The sequence below is a fragment of the Heterocephalus glaber genome, unplaced genomic scaffold (genome assembly GCF_053883595.1).
Source record: "Heterocephalus glaber isolate CG9 unplaced genomic scaffold, H.glaber_assembly_v1.0 deba00001762, whole genome shotgun sequence".
Classification (NCBI taxonomy): domain Eukaryota; kingdom Metazoa; phylum Chordata; class Mammalia; order Rodentia; family Bathyergidae; genus Heterocephalus; species Heterocephalus glaber.
In genome coordinates this window covers 455448-479476 of record NW_028258459.1, presented here as the reverse complement: position 1 = coordinate 479476, position 24029 = coordinate 455448, and the positions used below count along the sequence as shown (strand labels likewise).

At 41.2% G+C, this 24029-nt stretch overlaps 1 protein-coding gene and 1 pseudogene across 2 annotated transcripts; both read right to left on the bottom strand.

Annotated features, from left to right (window-relative positions):
• Window positions 1–15662: 15662 nt before the first annotated feature.
• Window positions 15663–17606, bottom strand: LOC101720788 (potassium channel subfamily K member 2-like; annotated as a pseudogene).
• A 3053-nt stretch (window positions 17607–20659) lies between these two features.
• LOC101721133 (melanoma-associated antigen 10) lies at window positions 20660–23795 on the bottom strand. Of its 2 annotated transcripts, none has more exons than XM_087202034.1 (3): window positions 23629–23795; window positions 22332–22428; window positions 20660–22046 (listed from the first exon to the last, which is right to left on the bottom strand). In XM_087202034.1, the coding sequence occupies exon 3, from the start codon at window positions 21941–21943 to the stop codon at window positions 21200–21202; it is 744 nt and encodes a 247-aa protein (XP_087058160.1). In that variant the 5' UTR covers window positions 21944–22046; window positions 22332–22428; window positions 23629–23795; the 3' UTR covers window positions 20660–21199. The 2 variants fall into 2 exon arrangements, with proteins under 2 accessions (XP_087058160.1, XP_087058161.1); XM_087202035.1 differs by having other exon boundaries at window positions 22337–22428.
• Window positions 23796–24029: the final 234 nt, after the last annotated feature.

Genomic DNA, 24029 nt, shown 5'->3' with positions numbered 1-24029 from the left:
TCATTCTGCTGCCCAGACATTTGATGGAGTTTTTAATCTCCTGGAAATCTGTTTGCATCTGTTTTATGGATTCCATTTGTTTCCTATGTTGGGATTCCATCATGTTCCTCAGATCCTCTATTTTTTTTATCTGTGTCCTCTGTAGATTAATTAATCATGTCTTGCACTATGAGCACAATCTTTCCCTGTATCTGAGTAATTGTTTTTGATTTCATTTTTCCCAGATCCTCTTTTGTTGCCAGTTCAGAGAGTCCAGGTGGTTGAGTATCAGATTGTTCCATCTCATTTCCCATTGGGGTTGCTATAGGTGATCCGGAAGTCTGTTTTTGAGGCTTGTTTATGTGTCTTCTCATTTCCATGGGGGGGTGCTTCTGGCATCTGAGCATCTCACCTTCTCTGCCCTAGGAATGTGGGATGGTGGCAGGGGAGCTTCCTTCCAGGTGCTGGGACTGGCTCACCTTCTCTGCCCTAGGAGCATGGGATGCCGGCCCATGTAGGCTTTGAAAATAGGAGAAGGCTCTTTGCAGGAAGAATTCTTCACTCCTAAGGTCACTTTCATTATAAATTTGTTACAAGGCTTAAATGACATAATCCCTCTGAAAGCAGCTAGCACTTTTCTAGGAAAAAATAAGTATTCATTAAAGTGTTATCATATAAGCCTAGCCAGTAGAGTAGTTCCCACAGTTGACCAAATCAAGGACCAGACCTAGGTATGACCTATTTGGGCCAAAGTTTATATTTTTTTAAATTATATTCATCATCATCATTAATACCTTTGTTAAGATATAATTGACATTCTGTAAGCTGTACATATTTAAAGTGTACAATTTGATAAGTTTTGACATATGTATACATCCAGGAAATCATCGTTGCAATAAAGAAAATGAACATACCTTTCACCCCCAAATATTCCCTGTGCCTCTTGGTAATCCCTCACCCCCACTCCCCCCAATTCCCATTCCTAAATAGCCACTACCTGCTTCATGTCACTATAGATTCATTTGCATTTTCTTGACTATTATGAAAATGAAATCATTCAGTATGTACAATTTTTGGTCCTGCTTTTTTCATTCTGCGTAATTATTTTGAGAGTCATCCATATGGAGCATATCAATAGTTTGTTCATTTTCATTGCTGAGTATTATTGTATAATGATTGTATGACCATAACACAATTTGTTTATCCATTCAGCTGTCAGTGGACATCTGTAAAGCTTTCAGTTTTTGGACTATCGCAAATAAAGCTGTTATGAACATTTGTGTACAAGCCCTTGTGTGAACATGTGCTTTCATTTTTCTTAGATAAATACCTAGGAATGGGATGACTAAATCACATTACAGATGTTTGTTTCCAACTTTTTTAGAAAATTGTCAAACTGTTCTTCCACATACTTGTGCCATTTCATAGTTTCACAGCTGTGCGGGAGAGCCTCAAAATGATCCGTCTTTTGCATTTTAGCCATCCTAATGACTGTGTAGTTATATGACATTTTGGGTTTAATTTACATTTCTTCAATGGTGAATGACTTTGAGCATCTCTTCATGTGTTTACTAAGTATCCATATGTCTGCCTCAGTGAAATGTCTTTATTTCCTTCACCAGTATTATTTATTTTTTATGTTGTAAATGAATTTTATTGGTACATTTTAGGTATACAATATAATGATATTCATCATTGGAAATTTGCATCTTTCATAATCTTTCTTGGTTATTATTTTTCCCCAATACCGAGCCCTTCCTTCAACCCCTCCACCCCTCCCTATTTACAAAGATTTTGTTTCCATTTTTTCATTTTCTTATATTAATTCCATTCCCTTCTTTCCTTTCCCCTACCCATCCCACTTCCCCTTCCCCTTTGCCCCTTTTCTTCCTATTTCACATTACCTATTATACCTTTTAGTCTTTCTTCACACTTTCAGTCTCTCACACTAGAGAAACTATTTGGTATTTACACATGTGTGTCCTATTTATTTCAAAGAGTATCGCCTCAATGTGCATCCATTTAGCTATAAATGTCTCTAATTTCTCATTTTTTCTGGCTGAGTAGTACTCCATTTTATTTTTAAAAACCCACATTTTCTTTATTTAGTCTCCAGTTGATGGGCAATTGGGCTGCTTCCAAGTTTTAACTATTACAAATTGTGCTGCTATGAACATGGATGCACATGTATCACTGTAGTATGATTCTTTTAATTCTTTGGGGGAGATACCCAGCAGGGGAATAGCTAGGTCAAATGGGACTTCCAATCCTAGTTCCTTGAGGTATCTCCATACTGATTTCCACAGTGGTTGCACCAGTCTACACTCCCACCGTCAGTGGAGCAGTGTTCCTCTTTCCCCACAGCCCAACCAGCATTTGTTATTGGTTGATTTCATGATAGCAGCCATTCTATCTGGGGTGAGGTGGAATCTCAGTGTTGTTTTCATCTGCATCTCTCCACTGACCAGTGATGTTGAATATTTTCTCATATGTTTATTTGCTGTTTTTACTTCTTTGAGAAATGTCTGTTCATTTCAGATGGCTAGTTTTGGATTGGGTCTTTAAATTTGGGAGGTCTGAATTTTTGATTTCTTTATATATTCTAGATAGTAGACCTTTTTCTGAGGACGTGAAAAATTTTTCCAACGTTGTAGGTTGTCTCTTCACACTGTTGGTAGTTTCTCTTGCTGTGCAGAAGCATTTTAATAAAAAGAGTTCCCATTTGTTGATTGTGCTAGTTCATGGGCAACTGAGGTTTTGTTCATAAAATCTTTTCCTACACCAATGTCTTCAAGAGTTCTACCTAACCTTTGCTCCAGCCGGTTCAGTTTTTTCATTTTAATATTTAGATCTTTAATCCATTTTGATTTTAGTCTAGTGCATGGTGAGAGATATAGGTCTAGTTTTAATCTTTGGCAAGTTGAAACCCAGTTTTTCTAGCATCATTTATTAAATAGGCTATCTTTCCTCCAGTGAGGGTGTTTGGCTTCTTTGTCAAATACGAGGTGGCTGAGTGTGGTCTGGAGTTGTTTCTACATCTTCTAATCTGTGCCACTGGTCCTCTGGTCTGTTTCTTTGCCAGTACCATGCTGTTTTTATCACAGTATCTTTGTATTATAGTTTCAAGTTGGGGATTGTGATACCCCCTGCCATGTCTCTGTTGCCTCGAATTGCCTTTGCTATTCTAAGTCTCTTCTTGTTTCAAATGAATTTTTGGATTGTTTTCTCAAGGTCTGTGAAGTATGCTGTTGGAATTTCAATTGGGATTGTATTAATCTATATAGCAGTTTTGGAAGTATAGCCACTTTCACTGTGTTGATTCTTCTTACCCAGAAGCAAGGGATGTCTTTCCATTTTCTGATCCCATCTTCAATCTCTCTTTTTCACAGTGCTGTAGTCTTCAGAGAAGAGGTCTTTGATTTCTTTTGTTAGGTTGATTCCTAGGTATTTCAGTTTTTTTGGATGCCATTTTGAAAGGAGTTGTTTCTCCAGTTCCTCTTTCCGTGAGTCTGTTGTTCGTGTAGAGGAAAGCTATTGATTTTTTTGTGTTGACCTTTTATGCAGCTACTTAACTAAATTTGGTTTTTAAGTCTAGAAGACTTTCGGTGGAGTTCTTGGGGTCTTCTATATAGAGTGTCATGTCATCTGCAAATAATGACAATTTCCTAACTTTATTCCTTTTATTTCTTTCTCTTGTGTAATTGTTGTGGCTAGTGTTTCCAAAACTATATTTTGAATAGGAACGGTGACAGTGTTAATCCTTGTCTTGTTCCTGATTTCAGTGTGAAGGATTTCAGTTTTTAACCATATAGTATGATATTGGCTGTTGGTTTTTCATAGATGGCTTTTATCAGATTGAGGTAGAGACCATCTATTCCATTTTTTTGTAGGATTTTTATCTTAAATGCATGTTGGATTTTGTCAAATGCTTTTTCTGCATTTATTGAGATGATCATATGGTTTTTGTAATTGGCTCTATTGATATAGTGTATTACATTTATTGATTTGCATATGTTCAACCATTCCTGCATCCCTGGGATGAAACCCACTTGGTCAGCGTGTGTAATATTCTTGATAATCTTCTGCATTCTATTTGTCAGTATCTTATTAAGGAGTTTTGCATCTATGTTCATTAGTGAGATTGGCCTATAGTTCTCTTTTCAGTTGGGTCTTTCTCTGCTTTTGGGGATCAAGGTGAAGCTTGCTTCTAGATATGAATTTGGGAGTATTGCTTCCCTTTCAATTTCACTGAAGATTATAAACAGTAGTGACAGTAGTTCCTCTCTAAATATCTTGTATAATTCAGCAGTGAAGCCATCAGGACCTGGGCTTTTCTTAGTTGGTAAGTTTTTAATTATGTTTTCAATTTCATTGATTGATATTGGTTGTTTAGAATTTTTAGGTCTTCTTTGTTCAACTTTGGTAATTCATAGGTATCTAGGAATCTGTCCATTTCTTCTGTGTTTTCCATCTTATTGGTGCATAGGTTCTCGCAGTAGGTATTGATGATCCTCTGGATTTCTGCTGGGTCTGATGTAATTTCACCCTTTTCTTTCCTAACTGCATGGATTTGGGCCTTTTCTTTCCTTTTTTACATAAGTTTGGCTAAGAGTTTATCAATTTTGTTCTTTTGAAGAACCAACTCTTTGTTTCCTTGATTTTTTTGTATCATTCTCTTAGTCTCCATGGCATTGATTTCTGCTCTGATCGTCATAATTTCTTCCCTTCTGTGATCTTTGGGTTTGCCCTTGTCTTCTTTTTCTAGAAGCTTGATGTTCAGCATCAGGTTGTTTAATTGGGCTTGTTCTGTTTTGCTAATGTGTGTATTCACTGCTATGAATTTCCCTCATAAGACTGAATTCATTTTGTCCCATAGATTCTGATATGTTGTATTGTCATAGTCATTTAATTGTAGGACTGTCTGATTTCTTCTTTAATTTCCTCTGTGACCCATTGGTTATTCACAAGTGTGTTGTTCAATTTCCATGTGTTTATGAAATTCTTGTGATTTCTTTTGCTATTGATCTCCAGTTTCATCACACTAGGGTCTAATAATATACAGGGGATAACTTCAATTCCTTTGCACTTACTTAACATGTTCTATGAGCGAGTATGTTGGAGAATGACTCATGTGCAGCTGAAAAGAATGTGTATTCTGATTTTCTGGGGTGGAACACTCTATATATATCTGTTAAGTTCATTTGTTCAAGAGTTTGATTGAGTTCTAGTGTTTCATTGTTTATTTTTGTCTAGTTGGTCTATCTATATGTGTCAGTGTCTTATTGAGGTCCCCCACTACTATTGTATTAGTGCCTATGTGATTTTTCATGTCTGTTATTGTTTGTTTTTTATAGTTGGGCTCACTAGTGTTTGGCACATATATATTTATGATTGTCATCTCTTCATCTTGGATTGTTCCCTTTATAAGGATGTAGTGTCCTTCTTTGTCTCTCTTAATCAGTGTTGGTTTGAAATCCACTTGATCTGCAAAAAGGATAGCTACTCCTGCTTTTTTTCAGGTTCCTGTTGCATGGAGTATTGTGTTCTAACCATTAAATTTCACTCTATGAGTTTCGTTCTGAATTAAGAGTGTTTCTTGTATGCAGCATATTGTTGGATCTTGGTTCTTGACCCATTCTGCCAGTCTATTTCTTTTGATTGGTGAATTGATACCATTAACATTGATGGTTACAATGGATATGTATTGACTTATCATGACTTTTTCTTTTTGTTGGATTCTCCTCCTTTGCATTTAATTTCTTGTCATACCTGATGGATTCATTCTGCTTGGCTTCCTGGGGTTGTGATCATCATTGTCTTTTCCTAGGGTATTGTCTAACATTTTTTGGAGTGCTGGTTTGGTATTCATGAAGTTCCTGAGGTGCTCTTTGTCATGAAAGTATCTTATTTCTCCATCAATTTTGAAAGATAGTTTTGCAGGGTACATCAATCTGGTTTGGAGGCTGTTTTCCTTTAGGGCTTGAAAAACGTCCCTCCAAGCTCTTCTTGCCTTGAGGTTTTGCATTGAGAAGTCTTCTGTGAGTCTGATAGACTTTGCTTCATATGTGATATGTTTCTTTACCTGCTTGTAGAAGTTTGTTCTTCTGTTGTGTTTCTGGAATTTTAACTATTTTATGCCTATGTGTAGATATTTTTTGATCAAGGCTAGTTGGAGTCCTTTATGCCTCACTTATCTGTACCTCAAGTTCTTTTCCCCTCCTTGTGAAGTTTTCTGCCATCACTTCTGTGAACAATTTTTTAATGTCATCTGCACTCTCTCCTGCTTCTTCATTGACTCTGACCAGTCTTATGTTATTCTTCTTTGCATGATCTACCTGCTGCTAGATTGATTTCTCATAGTCCCATACAATTTTAAAGTAATTTTTCTTTTCCTGGTCACTAATTTCAATCTTATCTTCTATATCTGAAATTCTATCCTCACATAGGCTCATTCTGCTGCATAAACTTTCAATGGAGTTTTTAATCTCCTGGAAATCTGCATCTGTTTTATGGATTTCATTTGTTTTCTATGTTGGGATTCCATAATGTTCCTCAGCTCCTCTATTTTTTTTTTATCTGTGTCCTCTCTAGATTTATTAATCATGTCTTGCACTATGGGCACAATCTTTGCTGTTATGTGAGAAATTATTTCTGATTTCATTTTTTCCAGATCCTCTTTTGTTGTCAGTTCAGGGAGTCCAGTTTGTTGAGTGTCAGATTGTTCCATCTCATTTCCCTTTGGGGTTGCTTTAGGTGATCTTGAAGTCTGGTTTTGATATTTGTTTACATGTCTTATTTCAACAGGTGTGTGTGTGTGTGTGTGTGTGTGTGTGTGTGTGTGTGTGTATGCTGCTTGTGTCTGTGCAGATCACCTCCTCGGTGCTGGGGGCAGTGGTTCAGCGGCCCAGAAGGCTCACCTCCTCCTAGGTGCTGGGGGTGGTGGTGTGGCGGCCTGGAAGGCTCCTCCTCAGTGCTAGGGGTGGCTCAGCTTCTTGTCCCTGCAGCTCACCAGTAATTTTTAAAAAGTTGGGCTGTTTTTTTCTTATTTTTGAGTTTTCAGGGCTCCTCGTATTTTTTAATCCAATTTCTTTACCATATATATCTTTTATTTCCCCTGTCTGATGCTTGTTATTTACCTCTCTCAGCAGTAGCTTTTGAAGAACAGAGTTTTTAGCTTAGATGAAGTCAAGATTAACAATTTGCTCTTTTATGAATTGGGATTTGGTGTCATATTTAAAAATCTTTACCTAAAGTAACATCACAATGCTTTCTGCTACAGTTTTTTCCAGAAGTTTTGTATTTATTTTGAGATCACATTTTAGTCTATAATCCATTTTGAATTACCGTTTATCTCTAGTGTGAATTATCAGGGATTTTTTGCATATCGATATCCCATTTTTCCAGTACCATAGGTGGAAAAGACTATACTTGCTCCACTGTCAAAATCCAGTTGTTTATATACATGTGTATCATGTCAGGTTTCTCCAGAGAAACAGAACCAGTAGGACAGATAGATGATAGATAGATAGATAATTAGATAGATAGGTAGATAGATAAATACTCACTGACGATACCGAGAAGTCCCATCATCTGCTGTCTGCAATGTGCAGGTCCAAGAAAACCAGTTGGGCCATCGCAGTCTAACCTTGAAGACCTGAGAACCAGTGGGAACCAATGGTGTAAGTCTGAGTCCAAGGAACTGAGAAGCTGGGGAAATGATGATAAAAGTTCTGGTCCAAGTCTGAAGGCCCAAGAACCAGGCCTGCTCTGCCAATGTCAGAGGGGAGAAGATGAATGGTCCATTTCAAACAAAGAGAGCAAATTTGCCTTTTCTATTTTAGTCCTAAACAGATGGAACTGTTAGATTGGATGGTACTCACTTTAGTGAGGACAATCTTCTCTACTCAGCTTGAGGAGCTAAGAAACGCCTTCATAAACACACACAGAAATAATGTTTTACCAGCTATCTGGGTGTCACTTTTTCCGATCAAGTTGAAACACATAATGAATCATCAAACTGGCTGGACATGGGGGTGTACACCTGTACTCCCGGCTACTCTGAGGGCACAGGCAGGAGAATTATTTGAGCCCAGGAGTTCAAGATCCTCCTGGAAAACAAAATAGTATGACCTCATTTCCAGAAAACCAATCATTCCATTATTTATTGGTTTCTTTCCAGACTCTATTCTGTTATGTTGATCTATGTATCTACATTTATGATGATAGTACATTACTTTGATTATTGCAATTTTACAATAAGCCCAAATCAAGCACTGTTCATCCTATACAATTTTATTTTCTGAAATCATTTTGGTCATTTGCATTTTCTTTTGAATTTTAGAATCACACTGCCAAATTCTACAAAAAACTCGATGCAGGACAATTGGAACTATATTGAATTTATAGGCCCATTTTGGAAGAATTGACATCTCAACCTTCTGATTAAGATGAAGAAAGGATATATTTCCATTTATCTATGCCTTCTTTATATCAGCAACACTGTAGTTTTTAGTGGATAGGCCCTTCACATATTTTGTTAAATTTTCTGTAAGTATACCATATTTTAGATGCTGTTGCAATTTATTTTGCTGATTGATCATCTGTCCCATATTGAAATGAAATTGAGTTATGCTTATTGTCCTTGTATTCTGTAACATTACTAAATTTTTTTCTAATTATGCACACTTTATTTAGTTAATGTGTTAGCATAAGTTGCAATTGATTTTTTATTTTAAAACTTTTATTGTGTATATTAGTTACACACATGCTAGTTTTATAGGGTTTCATTTTGACAGATTCGTACATGCACATAACATGCTTTATCATTTTCACACACACCCATAACTCCCCTTGCTATGTCTCCCCCTAGTTTCACGTTTTTGGGAGCATTTCATTATATTTTGATCATATCCATCCCCTATTAGCTGCACTTACACCCCTCCCTCTTATTCTCTTTCCCTTGTCAAATAGTAGTCTCACTTCTACTTTTTTCTCATCTTTTTTAGATTTCACATATTAGGGAGAACATTCAATATTTGTCTTTCTGAGTCTGATGTATTTTGATCAACATGATGATCTGCAGATCCATCCATTTTCCCACAAAAGACAAAATTTTGGTCTTCTTTATGGCTGAATAATACTCCATCATGTGCATATACCACATTTTCATTATCCATTCATCTAATGATGTGCACAGAGGCTGGTTTCATACCCATGGTTATTGTGAACCATGTCACAATAACCATGGGTATGCAGGGGACCCTATAGTATGCTGACTTTAATTCCTTTGGATATATACCACAGAGTGGTTTAGCTAGAACAAATGGTAATTCTATTTCTGGGGTTTTGAGAAATTTCCATACTGATTTCCATAGTGGCTGCACTAAATTACATTTCCTTCAACAGCTGCAGAAGGATTCTTTTTTTTCCCCCTGAATCCTTGGCAGCATGTTATTGTTTTGTGTTTTCTTTCTTTTTTTCTTTTTGGTGCCAGGGATTGAACTCTGGACTTTGTACTTGCAAGGCAGGCACAGTGCCATTGAGTTAAATCCCTGGCCGTTTTTTGTATTCTTGATGATAGCTATTCTAAATGGAGTGAGATAAAATCTCAAAGTTGTTATGATTTACATTTTCCTAATGGCTAAAGATGTTAAACATTTTTTCATATATTTATTGGCCATTTGTACTTCTTTTGAGAAGTGTCTATTCAGTTCATTGGCCCATTTATTGATTGAACTATTTGTGTCTTGGTGTTAAGTTTTTGAGTTCTTTATATATTCTGGATATTAATCTTCTGTCAGAAGAGTAGCTGGCAAAGGTTTTCTCCCATTCTGTGTGCTGCTTCTTCATTCTGTTAGTTTCCCTTGCTGTGCAGAAACTTTTTAAGTGGATATAGTCCCATTTGTTGATTCTTGCTATTATTTCCTGTGCTAGTGGTGTCTTATTCAGGAGGTCTTTGCCTGTGCCTATGGTTTTAAGTTTCTCCCTTGTTTCAGCAGTTTCAAAGTTGCAAGTCTTCCACCTACCTGTTTGATCTCTTTTGAATTGATTTTTGCACAGGTTCAGAAATAGGGATTAGTTTCAATCCTATGAAAGTAGATGTTCAGTTTTGTCAGCATCATCTGTGAGAGGCTGTCTTTTCTCCAATGTATAGTTTTGGCTTCTTTGTCCAGAATCAGATGGCTACAGTTGTATGGGTTTGTTTCTGCTTCTTCTATTTTGCTCTATTGGTCTATGTTTCTATCTCTGTGCCAGTGGCATGCTGTTTTGTTATCATAGCTTTGTAGCATAATTTAAGAGCAGGTACTGTCATGCCTTGATCCTTTTTGCTCATTTTGTTTAGAATTGCTCTGTCTATTCTCAGTGTTTTGAGTTTCCATATAAATTTTAGGATTGTTTATTTTAGTTTGGAGAAGAACATCATTGGTATTTTGATGGGGATTGCATTGAATTTGTAGATTGATTTTGGTAATTCAGTCATTTTAATAATATTAGTTCTGTCAATCTATGAACATGGGAGGATTTTCCATCTTCCAGTGTTTTCAATTTCTTCCATGTCCTGAAATTTTTCACACCACCAAGATTGATCCCTTGGTATTTTTTAAAGCTATTGTGAATGGAATTGTTTCTCTGATTTCTTTTGCTACTTATCCATTATTGTTGTATAGAGAAGCTATTGATGTTTAATGTTCAATTTCTGACCGGCTACTTCCCTGAATTTATTTATCAGCTCTGAATGTCTTCTGCTGGAGTCTTTAGGGTATTCTCAGTATAGGAACATATTGTCTGCAAACAAGGATAATTTGGCTTCTTGCTTTCCTCTTTGTAACCCTTTTGTTTCTTTTCCTTGCCTCATTGCCCTAGCTGAAATTTCAAGAACTGCGCTGAATAGGAGTGCTGAGAGTGAATGCCCTTGCCTTGTTTCTGGTTTGAGAGGAAATGCTTCCAGTTTTTCCCCATTCAGAATGATGCTGGCTGTGGTTTGCCATACATGATCTTTATTATATTGAGGAATGATCCTTTAGCACCTACTTCCTTTAGGGCTTTTATCATGAAGGGATGTTGAATTTTGTCAAAGGCTTTTTTCTTCGTCAATTGAGATATGATTTTTGTCCTTGATTCTATTTATGTTGTGTATTACATTTACTCAATTTGTGAATGTTGAACAATCCTTTCATCCCTAGAATTAAACCAATTTGATTTTAGTGCATGATCTTTTTTGGATTCTGTGGGTGGGAATTTTATTAAGGATTTAGTATCTATAAGCATTAAAATACTGGTTTCTAGTTTTGTTGCTGATGTGTTCTTGTCTGGTTTTGGTATCAGGGTGATGTTTACCTCATACAGTGAATTGGGAAGCGTTACTTTCTATTTCACACAATAGTTCCAGAAGCATTGGTGTTAGTGCTTTTTTAAGGGTCTGGTAGAATTCAGCAGTGAACCCATCTGCTCCTGAGTTCTTTTTGTCAGGAGAGTTTTAATACTGCTTTAATCTCATTGCTTATTATTATTGATCAATTTAGACTTTTTAATATCCTCTTGGTCCAATTTTTTGTAGGTCATATGTGTCTAGAAATTTATCCATTCCTTCTAGATTTTCCAATTTAATAGAATATAGGTTTGCAAAGTAGTGCCTAATAATCCTCTGGATTTCAGTGGTGTCTGTTGTAATATCCTTTTCACATCTCTAATTGCATTGATTTGGATCTTCTCTCTCCTTCTTTGGGTGAGTTTGATTAAGGGTTCATCAATCTTGTTTATCTTTTCAAAAAAGCCCCAACTATTTGTTTTATTGATCCTTTGTATTGTTTTTATTTTCCATCTCATTAATTATAGCTCTTATCTTCATTTCTTAATTCCTTTTATTGGGTTTGTTTTCTACTTGTTCTTATGTCTCTAAGATGTTGAGATGTATCATAAGGTTATTTATTGGAGATCTGTCTGATTTTTGAGGTAGGCACTCATAACTATAAATTTCCCTCTTATACCTGCCTTTGCCATATTCCAGGGATTCTTGTATGTTGTATTTCCATTTTAATTTGACTCTAGGAAGTTTTTAATTTCCTCTCTCGTTTCTCCACTGATTGTTCAAAGGCAAATTGGTTAATCTGCATATTTATACAGTTTTTGTGGTTTCTCTTGCTGTTGATTTCTAATTTTATTCCATTATGATCTGATGCAAGAAACTTTCAATTTTCGTATTTGCTAAGGCTTGCTTTATTGCTTAAAATATGATCTACTTTGGAGAATGTTCCAAGAGCTGCTGAGCAGAATGATATTTTGTAGTTGTACAATGGAATGTTCTGCAGACATGTGTTAAGTTAATTTGATCTATGTTGTATTTTACTTTGATGTTTCTTTGTTGAATTTTTGGTCTGGAAAGTGGGGTATTGAAGTCACTCCCTGTTATATTGGGACCTATGTGTCCCTTTATGTGTTTGTTTTATGAAATTGAGCACATGAATAGTCAGTGTATATATATTTAAATTTTTCATATCTTCTTGAGTGATCATTTCCCTTGCCAATAAATATGGAGTACCCTTCTTTGTCTTGTCTAATTTTGACTTGAAATCTTGTTTATCAGATATGAATATAGCTACTCCTGCTCATCTTTGGGTTCCGATTGCATGGAATACAGTATTATTTTCTGTCCTTTCACTTTCAGTCTGTGTATGGCTTTGCTTAAACTCACTTGTTTAAATGGTGTGTCATCTTCAACTAAAGGCAGATTTTAATTTCTTTTTCTTGCCTAATTTTTCAGATGAAGTGGTGAAAGAAGGCATTCTTATCTTGTCCCAATCTTAAGGGAAAAGCATTCAGCCTTTACTCATTAAGCATAATGTTAGCTTGTGCATTGCTTTTATCAGGTAGAGAAATTTCTTTTTTATTCTCAGTTTGAATGTATTTATGAAAGGAGTTGGACTTTGTCATCTATGACTATTGAGACCATCACACATTTCTCCCTTTAATCAATTCATATGACTTTAATGACTAAAAAATCAGGTGTTTTGGATATTAAATAAACCTTGTATTCCATCACCCATTTGGTGATGAAATCTAATCCTTTTCATATGTTACGGGATTTGGCTTTCTAGTATGTGGTTGAGGGTTTCTATGCTTGCATTTACAAAGATTATTGGTCTGCAGTTTTCCTTATTTTGTGATATCTTTGACTTTTGTTTCAGGCTAAAACAGTGGTACATCAGTTCACGAACTTAAATTGTTCCATGATTCTGTGGGAAATGTCCACGTTTGTGTTGATGCAAATAGATGTCCCCAGCCTTGTCTGTCACCCAAAGGAGAGTTTGCAAACAAAAACAAAATTTTGCCATACACTTCTGTTCGCATTCGTGAACCGAGGCACCACTGTATTGACCTGAATGACTAAGTTTGGAAGTAGTTTTTCCTTCTTTTGTAGATTTTGGAACAGTTTGGAAAAGATTAATGTGACATCTTCCCATTTGATATAATCCATCAGGGAAACCTTCTGTGCATGACGTTTTTTGGGAAATACTTTAACTTTGAAGTTCTATTCCATTAATAGTTATAGGTACATTTGAGTAATATGTTTCTTCTTGAATAAAGTTTGGTAGTTTGTATCTTTCAGGGATTTGATCATTCCATGTAAGTTGTTAAATATATTGGTATACGTTGTTCACATTTTTTCCTATTTTGTTATCAGCAGACTCTAGTGATGTTCCCCTTTCCCCCCCTAACATTGGTTACTTGTGTCTTTTATACCCTCTTTCTTCATCAGTCTGCCTAGAAGTTTATCAATTTTACTGTCCTTCTGCCAGTCATGTTTAAAATTTCATTAATTTTTCTCTATACTTTTGCTATTTTCCATTTGATACTGCTTTGATTTTTAGTTCCTTTTTTCTACTTTGTTTGGGTTTAATGTGCTCTTCCATTTAGAGATTCTTAAAGGGAAAGGTAAGGTTATTGATTTAAGAATTTTTTTCTTTCAAATGTAAGCATTTAATACTACAAATTTTCCTGTAATTACTGCTTTGGTGAAATCACATGACTTCTCTTGCGGGGTGTTTCATTTTCAATTTTTATTTTTATTTATTTATTTTTGACTTTAATTACAAACTTTATTCATCAATACAATTCACAGTTTATACATGGTGCATTCCACCATATGAACTTTCAAAACAGTGACTGAGGAGATGAATGTAGCTTTCTTTCTAAAAGAGCCTGACTTTGTAAAATTTTGGTTAGAATTTTTTAGATTTATAAAGGTACCATCAACAAATGAACTGAGTATTTACATTTCTATCTTAAATTTAAATTTGGGAAAATAAGCATCTATTTTTTTGTCTGTAAAGATTCTGGTTTATTTTCTTAAGGCCCTCATCTGAGTGCCACTTGTTCAGATATTCCTACCCCAACTCTCAAGAAAAAGTAAAGGAACTCTGTTTTGGAATTATATTCAGGGAAATCATTTTCCTTCCTCAATTTAAACGTTATCAATGAACAGCAGACCTAAGTATGAAAATAAAGGGAAAGGGTAGCATTATACTGGGTGCATTTACTGAATTTTTTCTGAATCTGGGGGACATCTAAAGAATTACAAGGTATAACATTAAACTAAAAAGGATTATCAGCCTTTCTATCTTAAAAAAAAGACTCTCAATATTTAAATTGTGCTATAACAGCATTTTCTCTAATGCCAGAGATGAATTAAGCCTGTAATCTATATTTTTTCCATGTGCAAAATCACAGTGATCCCAGCTTCAGCTTGTGCCATCACAATGCAGTGACAAAGTGACCCCGGAAGGCTGGGCCTGTCCCTCCACTCACTGAGCAGGGCCTCCTTTCATTTGGCAAAGGTCACTCAGGAACGAGAATCATAGCCTTTCAGACATCACAAAGCAAAAGAAGCTGGCAGTATAATGTTTATTAGCAAATACTTGTAACACATAGTTTTGCTATTTTCTTCTCATGAGAATGAATTTATACCAACTGTTTTAGATCCCTCTAGTAATACCTATTTTTAACAATTTTCTTCCATCAGATCATTTATATATATATATATATATATGAACTTTCTTCTGCTTTTAAAAAATGTATAGTTATTAATAAATGATAGATTCCAAATACTGCCAGGAAAAAAGGGACAGTTTGTGAGCAGCCAAGGCTACCGGCTTGGTAATAATTACACCATTACACCGTACACATGTACCACTGGTACCTGAGTCAAATAAATACTCAGAGGGGCCCCCTCCGCACCTTTCTGGGCAGTGCCTGTATCACTAATTTCTGAGTGCTGTTTCACTGTCCTAATCTGGCATCTGTCCCTTCTTAGGGGATGACCGACTCAGTCCTCTGACACACTGTGTCCAGCAAGGGGTGGGATTCGGCCTCAACCTCAGAGGTGAGCCTGGGGGCGGGAAGGAGAAACCACACGCATGTGAGCTAGAGAGGCTCTGTTTCTTGGCAAGATAAGGCACTGACAGAAATTTCTTAGGTAAAAGGCTGCATAAGAATTTCTTGCCATTTACAAAAGAAATGTCATTCAGAAATGGTCCGTATCTAGGCTCAGTTAGGTGGACCCTGAGAAGGTAGAGACTGATCCTTCCAAGCTACATCATTACCAAAAACGGTTCCCATTCGCTCCGAGGCCTTACGGCACATCAGGGGAAAGGGGAGGAAAACAGTCTGGGCACAGAAAGGCTTTGGACAGCGCTCGTCCTTCTGCTGGTCAAAGGGAGCGGAACATCCCACAAGCATCCTCAGAAAGAGAGCGCTGGCTCAGGGTTCCATTCTCGGTGGCAGGTGGCCATGATGGGTGTATCTACTGGCTTCCCTTGGGAGCTCACGCACAAGGTTTAAACTGCTACCAGCAACAGTCACAAAGCGCACACAGAAGTCCTCACCTAGGCTAGGGCTAAGGCTCTTCCAGACAGAGGGCTACTTAATGTTCTCGATCACAGCGATCTCTTCACCCGCACAGTGTGGCGTCAAGCCATTCAGATAGATGCTCTTAGTCTTCAGCAAGGGAGGCAGGACTTCCCTCTCGCTGGTCAGGTGGTTCACCGACAGGGTCCTCCTGCACGGGGTCAGCTCCTGGTTGTGGTTCCCTGCCAGCTCTGCAGACAGCTTCCTCTTAATGGAATGGGCTTCCTGGAACTTGTCGTAGATCTCCACACTCAGCTGCCTCCGTGTTTCTTTGAACTCGGCCATGACATTGGCTGTCCTCTCAGCGGCGTGGGCCCTGAACTCTCCCACCTCTTCTGTTGTCTTCTTAGATATGACACGGAGCCAGGCCCCAATCATGCTCAGGACAGCGGCATAGTAGGCCAGCCCCACAAGGATCCAAAACCACACGACAGGCTTGTAGAAGTCCAAATACTCAATATCTGATCTGCCTGCTACGTAGTCACCAGACCCAATGGTCGTCAGGGTGATGACCACAAAATAAATGGCTTCCAGGGCACTCCAGCCTTCTGTGTGCTTGAATATGATCGCAGGCAGGGCCACAAAGAGGACACAGCCAAACAGGATGAAGATGGTGGAGATGATGCGGATCTTGGTTTGACTAACATTCCACTTAATAAATGTATCTTCCACTTTGGCGATTCCTTTTCCAAAAATGGTCCCTAATTGATCTCCAACTCCAGCCAACAGAAAACCAAAGAGAGGAATTCCCAGTAAGGCATATATGATACAGAATATTTTTCCGCCTTCATTACGTAGTGAGATGTTTCCAAATCCTCAATGGCTGCAAAGAGTCTGGGATGAAGGCTATAGATACTGTTCCTCAAACTTGAGAGTTTTTCCTCACATGTGTAACCAGAGCGTGGATCCATAAGTAGACATGACATTCTGCAAACATTTGGCTTTAACCTAGTTAGAACTGAGGCACTGGGTGTCTAAAGGCAAACCGGAAATGGTACTGCCAGTGTTTAAAGGCAGCTTTGTGCAGCACCCAAATCCTGCCCATGTCATACACGCAAGAAACTCCTAAGTTTTAATGTAAAGTCAGGATTCTAGGGTGGTGAAGGGCTGGAAAGGAATATGAAAAAACTCCATACCACGCTGCGTCCTCACACCATGATTCCTTTCTCCTTTTACCTCTGCTTCTCCACAGAGCTTGTTCACAGCCATTGGACTAGAAAAGACTTCTGAGGCCTCTAACTTACTCCATGTCCACAGTTAGAGACATCAATGTAAACAAGGAAGGCAGAAAACTATGGTTGTAATAACGGTGCCAGCAAAGAAGAAGGAGCTTCCCAAGTCCCAGTGACTGATTTGATTGGAGGTGTTTCCTAAGGGATAATCCCTGCATTTATTGCTGCCATGATTTGCTGGATGAGTTTGTCCAGCTCGGTGGAGTTGATACAGGAGTGCTGGGATATGAACGTTTGCTTCTGGATCACAACGGTGGTCCCCTGGGAACTCTCCTGAGGCTGCTCCAGCGCTTTGAACACGGTGGCTCCGATGATTAGGTAGAAGACAACCACCAGGAAAATCGTGGAGACCGTCTTCCATTTCATAACATTAGTGGCTGTGTCGCTCTCCACCCGGGAAGCAAGCAGTGTGGGTTTCGTGGCAAACGAGAGCCTCGGTTTGGAGTTCTGAGCAGCAGATTTTGGATCCAGCAAGGCAGGTACCGCCATTATTCCGAGACAGGCTGCGTGCTCCAAGCAGCACGGGCAGGCATTTTCCCCGGCTTTGTTTTACAAGGTGGGCAGCGAGCGGGGCTGGATGCGGGAGGGGCGTGGGGAGCGCGGGAGGAACGCGATCTCGGGCGGGCAGGAGGGCACGCCGCGGCTGGGCAGAGGGCGAGGCCCAGGCCAAGCTGGGCTCGGGCGCCGCCTCCCCAAAGCCCTCGCACGCTGGGCCCGGGCTCCGTGCTGGCCCGGCCGGGGGGCCTATTTTCAATTTTTAAAAATGATATTACAGATTAGTTTTGATTTACACTTTGTTCTGTAAGTTATTTAAGAGTGTATTATTTAGTTTTCCAATGTTTGGGGTTTTCCAGACATATATTGTTTTTTTATTATACATTTAATTCTATTGTGGTAAGAGAGCAAACTCTGCATGTTTCAATTATTTCTAAATTTATTGAGACTTGATTTGTAACCCAGAACATTCTCTATCTTGATAAATGTCTCATATGCACTTGAAGAGAATGTGGATTCTGATGTTACTGAGATTATTTGGTCATTGTTAATTAGGTCAATTTAATTGAAAGCATAGTTCAAAGTTGCTATGTCTTTACAGATTTTCTGTCTACTTGATTTGTCACTGAGTGAGATAAAGGTATTGAAATCTCTGACTATGCCTGTGGACATGTAGTTATATTTCTCCCTGTAGTTATATCACTTTCTTTCATAGTTGGATGCTCTGCTATTAGCAGCATTAAAAGCTAGGATATTTAGTTCCTTTGATTGACAACTTTACTATTGTACAAGGAATTCTTCTTTATTCTTCATAATATTCTCTGCTTTGAAATATATTTTGGCTCACACTACTATAGCCACTGTGGTCTGTGGCTAAAGCTATCAGGACAAAAACCTGAATGAGAGATCCTCAACCTAGGGAGGTAAATGGACTGAAATTGACCTCCAGGTATTTTCCTCAAGAAGCTGGAAGCTTTTTATGTGTTCACAAAAAAGAATTCCACCAGTGTTCCCCCACTAAGGCAAAGTCTGTTTCTCCAGAGGAACTCAGGAAAATGAAGTAAATAACAGGCTAACAAAATTAGCGTTAAGATTAGATAAAAACAAGTGCCTGGTGGGTAAAGGCACATGTTGGGAATAGCTTTTCATTTGGAGTGCAAGTATCTGATTAAGCCAGCGTCCTTCCTAGGACCAATGGATGAAAATAAAATCAGTCTCTTAAGGACTGTGTGTGTGTGTGTGCATGTGTGTGTGTGCATGCTCACGTGCTGGTGCAAGCCTGTGTGCGTGTTCTCTGGTGGTGGGAAGGGGGAGGGAAAGGAGGGGTGGATGTGTGAGAAGGGAGGGAGGTGTGTCACAGTGACAGGTCCTCTGGTAACAAGATGTGGCAGAGCAGGACGGGCTCAGGCTCACTACTGCGGACAAATTTCTCCTTAACATTTCACACCATGGGCTATGAAAAGGACACTCTTCGGTGCATGAATTCAGGCCTTGTGCCTACCTTGGGAGAGATGGTGTATGGGGGTTGGCAGTGTCTCTCCCAGGAAGAGCACAGGTTGGAATTCCCTCCACACCTAATGGGTAGTGGTGCTCGTCGGAGGACTGGAAGACAGTAGGCAAGTGTCTGGTATATTTGCATATTTAGTGATTAGCAGCTGGTCCTAAGATGACCTTGACTCCTGATGCTACCATACTTTCTTCTGGAAATTTCCTCTGTGCATTTCCCAGGGAAGCTGCAGCTCAAGAGGACACTGAATAGGAAATGCTACTCAGTGAATGTTCCCTCCAATGCATCTCTCCAATAGGATGCATTAGTTGACTAGATGTAGGGAAGTCTTTTTCTGCTGGGAATAAGTAATTCAAAGCTCCAAGAACTTCAGCCAAGAGCACTTCTTCCCTCCCCGCCAGCTCACTTTCTCTGGAACCACTATTTTCCTTCACATCACCTCCACCAAGAGTGGAATCGTGGGCCTCACAAGTCTCTCTGACAACAAGGCCTAAAATCCTGGCCATTCTAAGACAAAGCCACCTCAGGACAGATTCAGTTCCTTGAGCCTTCAGGCAAAGGTTACATACCCTGACAACACAAGGAACCATTTCCTTCACAGAGGAAACAGTTGAAACCTGGCTCATGGTAAGTGAAGGCATAAGATAGGGAAAAGGCTCCCCCGAACTCTCTGAAGGGTCTCTGGAGGGACCGCCTCTTGGTCAGGCAGTCATCTGGCCACTCGTGTACCTGGCCCACGCCACACAAAAGATCCCACTGGCCATCTGCTAAGTGTTCAGGCAAACTGGGCCAAAAGGGAGAAGTTGTTCCTGGGGAGGCCAGCCCCCTGGGCCAAAGCAACACCCTTGAGAGTGGGCACTCCCAGCAGCCAGGAGAGCCAAAGCCAGGCTCTTTGGGGCCTCACTCCCCCTCAGAGTTCTGTTCCGAGTTACCTCTCAGGAAACCCAAGCAGAGGCTGGGCCAGAAGTCCCCTGGTTCTTGCCCTGCCTAGGACCACTCTTCTCACAGCTGTCCCAGGTGAGCATTCCTCTCAGCTTCACCCACCATCTAAAAGCTCTGCTCAGAGCGGTCTTCCATCCTCTCAGCCTTTGATCTCAGGCCCAAGACACCTCACCTGAGGGGCTGGCCCTGGCCGCATTACAGCTGCATGAAATCAACTCGTGCAAAAGAAAGACAAGTTTCACAAAACCCCAGCCTCAGCACTAACGCTGGGCTGCTCTCTGCTGGGCCCCAGCCAGTCCCTGCTCTTGGACTCGTTCTTTAGGTTCTTGATAATACCTCTCCATCGTCCTCACAGGGTGGATGTCACAGGACTCCACCATCCTGCTGGCTATGGTGGATCTGGCTCCATCTACTGTGCCCATACCACCACAGACACAGGGGCCCCCGAAGAGCACAGGTGAAGCGAAGGTTTGGGGGCCCTGGGCCAGTGAGAAGATGGGCTTCTTTCCTGACAGCCAGTGTTTCTAATGGAACAAACCAAGCAACTTCAGTTATATGTACAATTTAATGGTTTACATTAACTGGAAACATGGAAAAGAAATCAAGAACTGAATTTCATGCCTTTATTTCTTGACTCCATTTATCTTAAAGTTCTTACACATTCAAAAGGAAATTCCTACTCCAGTGCCATGGTATCATGTTTCATATCACAAAAAGTGAAGGATTTCCTAGTTGGTTTTACAAAATAGCAAAGACGCTTATGCTGAGAAAGGAAAAGCAAAATCCACGTGTGCTCAGTACCACAGAAAATTACAATTTCATCAAAAATTACAGTCAACAACCAACACAACAATAGCAAAAATAAATGCCATACTTCAAATGAGATGTGCAAGCCTCTTTAGTCTTCATAAAGAAAACAAATGTCAATTTCCCAGTAACCCAAAGAGAACAAATGTCAACAAGGAAAGCCCAGCATTTCCCCCTCCTACCCTGCTCTTCACTACTGAGCATGCTTGCTGCTCTCCTCAAACACAGACTGAAGGATTGGTATCATTTCACATGGGCAGGAGCTAAGCTAGTGACATGGCTTCTGAACATGCTGTGTCCCTGGCCTGCTCCTTGCCCCTCAATAGCCGACATGTCATACTTGGGCAGCCTGTTGCTGGTCTCTGACAGCCTCTTCATATAGACGTGGGTAGGACCTGGGATCTCTCTTATTGACCTTGGCCAAATGCTCCAGGACTTTCATCTTGGTGGTTTCAGCGTGGGTCCTTGGACCCCACAGGAACTCATAGCGAGCAGGATCACTATCAGGCACCTGGCGATACTCTAGATACCCTTCCTCTACCAGCTCCTCAGTGATGAATTTCCTGGGATCCCGACAGATTAAGGGCTCCCTCCCATCATACACCTGCATTCCATTAAGTGCAAGCCAGACAACCTCCTCACTGGCACGGTTGGCATTCTGGAAGATGATAGTGATGATCATAATCAAGAGGCTGGTTTTGGCAATGCTGTGGTCATCACCCACTATCGTGTTATAGGTGAGACCCAGGACAGGGTTAAGGGAATATATGTGCCCAGGGGGATCCACTTCCTTCACATCAATGCCAAACACCATGTACATGCAATCAGAGACTTTTCTAAAGATCAGAGGGAAGTGCTCCTGGTAATCCTTCATGACACAGTGCAGGATTTCTGCTTTGGTAGTAAGCTCCTTTTTTCTGTACTTGTGGAGCAGGAAATCTACCAATTCATCTATTTTCTCATGCAGGACCTCATGGGGCAGGGACTGAGGACCTTTCTGGTCCTGAGAGGTGGATGGATGCTCCTCCTGTGCCTTGCTGGAGCCCTGAATGGATTGGCTCATTTGCCTGGATGCCATGGCAGACGGCTTCCCCTAGCCTGCTGTGGTGACTCCTCCCAGCAGGAGTATGTTCTGACGTTCCCTGCGGACAGTGAGAGCTTGGCGATGAGGACTCAGATGCCTGGAAGAGAGAGGGAGAGACTGAGTGTCCTCAGCCAAGAACAATCGGTTCCCACAAAGGCTGATTACAGGATTTGCTTTGAGTGGTGCTCTAAGGGCTCACAGGCTCCTGTCCTCCCCTGGCCTTGTCCCCAGAACCTGGGACAGGAAGTGAGGGTGCTGCTCCTGCTGCAGTTGAACCACAGAGGACAGGCTCTAGGGCAGACAGTATGGCATGTGGAGCCTACAGACTACGAGGTGTCCTTGCTCTGGGACAGGGCCCTCGGAACACGTTCAGATCACGCACCTCACCTTGGCTCCTGGTACCTCCTGAGCGGCCTCTGTTGTGCGACCCAAGGATGCTGCCTCACAAGAAGACCTTCACCACCTGGTTCCCGGATCTCCTGCAAGAGGCACGGAGGGTGCTCAGGCTGCACACCTCCGGTCCCTTCACAGGAGGGGTGGGCTGGACCCTGCGAGGTCCCCTCTGCTGCTATTTCCTCGGCTTAAACCCCGATCCCACGCCACTGGTGGCCAGAGGCAAACTCTCAGAATAAAGTGTCTCCCTCTCCAAGAGGAAACAAAAGACAGCGAGGGTCTCACGTGGGGCCTGACTGCCTGAGTCCACAGGTGGAGCTGGAAAAGTCCAGGGGTCCAGGGGTCTAGGGGAAAGGAAGCCTGCTTCATGCTAATCTGATAAATGCTTAGTTCCGGGACCATCTCTGAGATGAGCTGGGCCACCATCTTTAAACCACAGCCCTGTGTCTGGGAGACACTGAAAGAGGGAGTGAGGGACATTGACCCAGAACTGAGAGGGCAGCCTCAGCCTGACAGCCATGCCCAGGCTTCCCGGGATGAGGCGGGCTCAGGGGACCTGTGTGCAGCACCCATGTCTTTGTTTGGGGCAGGGTGCCCAGGCCTCCCTTGGGGTCCTCACCTTGACCCTTGTGTCTGCTGGGCAGAGGGAGATCCCTGTGCCTGCCTGCAGACGCCCTCTCAGAGCGAGTCCCTCACCTCCCTGAGATCCCCAGGATTCTCTAAAGACGTGAGCAGGCACCCATCCTGTCACCCCTCCATGGGGACTCCACGACAGACAGCAGGACCTGTGCCCGCCTCTCCTGTGATGAGGGAGCCCCGTGTGCTTCTGTCCGTTCTCCATCTTCCTCCTGTTGGGCCTAACCTTCCTCATCCCCACCCCACCTGAGATGAGCTGATCTCCCCTTGAGACCCAGACCTCATCCCCTGAAGACAGCCCACCTTCCTGCCCGGGGAGAGGGGAGCATGCTGACCCCAGGGGACAGGCACAGCCTATGGAGTCCTAGGTCCTGGGCTGCAGACACAGTCAGTCCTCAGGAAGGGCCCATGGCTTGGGGCTGGCAGCCCCTGGGGTCCTCCGCCTGCTGACCATGTGCAGCTCCCTCTGCTGACCCACGGTCACCTCTTGGACCAAGGTCCTCGCCTCCCTGAGTCCTCCCACCCCCACCCACTTAGCAGAAATAGAGCAATCCCCATGCAGCCCCCCTTCCCGGACACCCACGTTGCTACCAGGGGAAGCCAGGCTCTTTGGGGTCTCTTCCTTTTATGGGTGTGGGGTGAGGTCAAACCTTCAGTCCTGGAAAATGGTAGTGTGGGGAGCCGCACCAATTCAGCCTTCCTGAGAGCTGGAATCCAGACTCTGGAAAATCAAATCTTGAAGAAGACAAAAAAGAAAGAGATCACTAGGAATCAGGGAAGCACTCACATGAAAACTGAAAACCCCAGAGAAGTTGAAGAGACAGACTGTGCAGAGATGGGAGCAAAGCTGCCTGGATTTTCTCCCTGGCTTCTGGCTCGCAGGAAAGGGAAGCTGAATATGTAGAACCAAAGGGAGACCAGGGGCTCCAGGAGGCCCCGGGGAGGAAAGCGGCACCTCAGTGCACTGGAGGCTGCAGTGATCTCCATGGATGGCGGGAGCTCGGCTCCCACGCAGATTGTGCCCAGGCAGCAGTGGGAGAGGGACCCTGGG

Bases quoted from the DNA above. Each gene is read 5' to 3' on its own strand.
- LOC101721133 (XM_087202034.1), bottom strand. From the start codon at position 21,943: ATGGCATCCAGGCAAATGAGCCAATCCATTCAGGGCTCCAGCAAGGCA.